This window comes from Nansenia antarctica (assembly GCF_963989245.1).
Source record: "Nansenia antarctica genome assembly, chromosome: 12".
Taxonomy (NCBI): domain Eukaryota; kingdom Metazoa; phylum Chordata; class Actinopteri; order Argentiniformes; family Microstomatidae; genus Nansenia; species Nansenia antarctica.
Genome location: NC_137682.1, coordinates 9,323,477 through 9,327,421, shown reverse-complemented (window position 1 = coordinate 9,327,421; position 3,945 = coordinate 9,323,477). Strand labels below are relative to the sequence as shown.

The 3,945-nt window shown below is 44.9% G+C and overlaps 1 protein-coding gene across 1 annotated transcript in view; it reads right to left on the bottom strand.

Moving 5' to 3' along the window:
* The window catches only part of bfsp2 (beaded filament structural protein 2, phakinin), a gene marked incomplete at both ends in the record, with an annotated part of 4,263 nt that extends 1,766 nt beyond the window's left edge, over window positions 1–2,497 (bottom strand). Inside the window, 2 exons of the mRNA XM_080543381.1 lie at window positions 137–219; window positions 2,060–2,497. Coding sequence (XP_080399507.1) covers window positions 137–219; window positions 2,060–2,497 — 521 coding nt within the window. The remainder of the gene's footprint in view (window positions 1–136; window positions 220–2,059) is intronic.
* Between the last annotated feature and the right edge of the window lie 1,448 nt (window positions 2,498–3,945).

Below are 3,945 nucleotides of genomic sequence, written 5' to 3'. Positions count from 1 at the left end.
AGAAACAGTTGTAAAAACCCTAGTATGTATAGAGCATTGACAACATTCACGTACACAATACACACGATAAGGGGAACCAGGGAAAGAATAAAGAGAGGGAAATAAGGAGTGAGAGAGTTCAGAGCAGAGGTCTCACCGGTCCTTGAAGTCCTCTCCGTTGGCTTGCACATTCTCTGTCTGGAGCATAAGCCTGGCATTGTCAAGGATGGCTTCACTGACCTATAGGAAAGATTCATACAAAGTGTCAGTCTATTCACTAGGGGGCACTAGATGCTAGGAAATTCCGTAGCATCTTATTAGATAGCGTTGTCCCAGATTTGTATGTGGTTGACTATTGTAGACTGATGGAAGTAGAAATCATTACAATGAGTTTGTCCTCCGATTTCTATCTCCACCAGCTTCCCCTGTCATCCATCCTCCCATCATACATGTTTGGCAGAACAATTGATATAGAAGTCGGTTAAAGCATGTACAGAACTGAGACCAGGCAGGACTTGGGCCCAATCACATTTCCCTTTTTTACCCCTACCCCACTCGCTTTTCGGCTTGCCCCTCGGAAGAGAGTCACAAGGGGTTGTGGTTGAAAAATCTTCCCCAATGAAATGGGATAACCCTTCAAGACCCTGATACTAATACGTCATCAGTAGAAAAGCATTGACGCTCGCAATTCATTCACAACTTAAGTTTGGCGCTATCAATCGATCAAACAAGTCATCAAATAAAAAAGAAGAATACTTCTTAACAATTATCAGGCCAGTTCATGACAGAATAGCGGTGTTGTGTAGGCTAGCAACCCGTGTGCTCATACCCTGCCAGTCTGCACTGATATTGGACAACAGTGCAACAACGTCACATCTGAAAACAAGAATTGGAATTCCCCTACCCTACACGTAAACGCGCAAAACAGAGGCATAGGGCTTAAACGGAGGGCCAATGGGTGAAATGGGATTGGGCCTTGGGGTCCTGACCTGAAGATTTTGATGAATAGGTATTCTGGTTATTTTGACACAAGGCTCCCGCAGTACAGCAGAGAAATATGAATAATTTGATGATACAATATCATAGTGTCATAGTCTCAGTCAGGGAAGGCTGATGGAGGTAGAAATGAGACGTGCTCATTGTAATGCATGGAATGGAAACAAATATGTTTGATACCAGGTGTTTGACACCATTCCTTATTCCATTTCTTGCATTTATAATGAGCCTGTTCTCCATCAGCTTCCCTTGGTCTCTGTCATAAGGCGTAACACAATATACGCATAGTATAACATTTCAGGTCGTTGCTGCAAAAGAGAACATGTTCTCAGTCAACTTACCTGGTAAATTAATTAATAAAAATAAAAATAAAAATAAAAAAACACATTCTAAAAAATAGAAGCTGTTTTTTGGTGTCTAGTTTCACTTGCTTATCCATATCAATCGTTGATTGAATTGCTACTTGCCAACAGCCATAACACCCTGCATCATACTGCCTGTTTGTCTCTGAAGCTACTGTAAGCAGGGTTAGGACTGGTTGATCCTTTGATGGGAGATGAACCAGGCTTCTGGAAGTGGTGTTTGAGGGCCATAAAAGATAACATGGTTCTTATTATTACAGTGGGAGTGGTAACCATGGTGTCCTAGCTAAATTCCCATCTGTCCTCATACTATCAAAGCCCTCAATCACCCCAATCTTTCAATTGGCTCATTCATCCCTAGTAGTGCGTAAAAAAAAGTATTAATGAAAAAAAACACATCTAATTCACTGAATTGTAGCCTGCTATATATGACACATGGTGAAAAGTAAGTCTATCAACCCATGAAAGGAAGCAAGCACTGATCCTCGGAAAAAGCTAATCTCAAAAGTGAAAGTAGACTTGGTAATAAGGCTTTCTTCCTTACTGTCACATCTCTACAGTGAGGACTAACGTTTTTTCACTGATATAATTGTTGGGAAGCACTCAGATATTATAAGTAATAGCCGTATGTGAATAAGATTGCCAAATTCGTTGAGTGGACTCCGGAGCCATTCAAAAACAGCCATTTGTTAGCAAATAATCATGACCTTTCTGCCCATTACCTGTCTGTAGACATCCTCCCAGTCCTGTCGTAGTGGGCCCCAGGCCTCTGCGCTGGAGTGCTTGCGGTCCAGGCAATGTCGGATCTGCTCCTCCAGCTGCTGATTGAGCTGCTCAAGGGCGCGCACCTTGTCCCTGTATTCCATCAAGCAGCCATTGAGGCTCTCGAACCCCCCCTGCCCCGACCTGTCTCCAGCCCGGGGAAGGACAGGCGCGGCGGTGCTCCGCAGACCCTGCAGGAACACGCTGCTGATGCCCAGTGCACGCCGTGACACACGGGTGCCCAGGCTGGAGGCACCACCTACGGGGGCTGTGCCCACAAACACTCCCCGGGGGGCCCCGGTGGAGCCCGCTGTGCCAATCCTGGTGCCGGTGCTGCCCGGGCGCTCCGAGGAGGTGGCCTGGCCCAGGAATGAGGATCGGCGTCTTGGCAGAGGCATAGCTCAACCCTGTTCTCAAAGACGATGGTACAATATGAGAGCTGGAGAGAGTGTGCGTGTGTGTGTATGGTCTGAAGGCTAGGCTAGTCACCCATGGAATCTGGTGGTTTAGAATCTCCGTTCAGTGGCCTGTGGCATCAAACAGCCAGAGTTCCCCTGCGCATGGGTCTTTATTGTAGGCTGGGCTTCTGGAAAGCAGGGACTTTTTGTTCCCAGCACTATTTGTGTTATTGTGAGTACGGGCCTGGTAGCTGGTGGATTGGGGGTTCTTTGTTTCTAGGTGCTGGTTGTTTTTTTGGCTGCCTCAGCATTGGAGCCCTCTCAGGAAAACTCCATGGAGCTCTGGCTAGCTAGCCCACCCCATCGAGAGAGAGAGAGAGAGAGAGAGAGAGAGAGAGAGAGAGAGAGAGAGAGAGAGAGAGAGAGAGAGAGAATATGTGTGTGTGTAGGTGTGTGTGTGTGTGTGTGTGTGTGTGAGTGTGTATGTGTGTGTGTGTGTGCGTGTGTGTGTGTAAACTGTGCCATCATCATATTGCCCTGGAGAGGCTTCCACCACCTATGTGTGTGTTGTTGTAAGAGAAACGTCTGTCACAAAGTGTACTGTAGTTACTGTAGTTTTAGCAATACTGGAAAAGACCAGATTTTAACATCAATGAAATTCTATAACAGTTGCTTATCTGTGATGACTTAATGTTGTCATAATAATCAGCAGTAGTGTGTAAAGTGGTACTTAATAATAAATAATAATACACTTTATTTGTATAGCACTTTTCAAAACACAGTTATAAAGTGCTTTACAGAACAAAAAAATAAATAAATAGTACACACAGGATAAAAACAACAATAACATAATTAAAACATAGGACATGATAAAACAAATTGTATAATCATGGAAGCACAGGTATTTGCTACCTGCAGGGCATTGCTGCCTGACACCGGTGCCGCAGGGCCATCTGCAGGGTCGTCAGCTGGGAGCCACCCTTCGCAGATGTCTCGCCCCATTGATCCCAGAACATCTCTGGGTAGTGAGGCAGCGGTAGGGACGTCTCCCGACCACTCCCTGCAGCTGACCCTAAGATGCTTTCTTGTCCCACTTTGCATCGTTCCATCTGAGCCAAAGCCAGTAGCTCCCTTGCTCCCCCTCCTCAGCGAATTCCCTGAGTGACTTCTTCTGCCTGGACCCGGTAATTCCAAGAACCTTCAGGAGTCGTGTGGATTTTCCAATGAAGCCTCTGCAGACGACTGTTATTTTTTTATTTTTTTATTTTATTTATTTAACCTTTATTTATACAGGTAAAAACACATTGAGCCCCAAGGGCTCATTTTCAAGTGTGACCTGTTCACAGGCTAAAACTAAACTAAAACGACATAGTCTAAAACTAAAACTAGTCTAAAACAGTCTAAGATAGTCTAAAACTAAACTAAAACTACAAAACCTAAAACTAGAC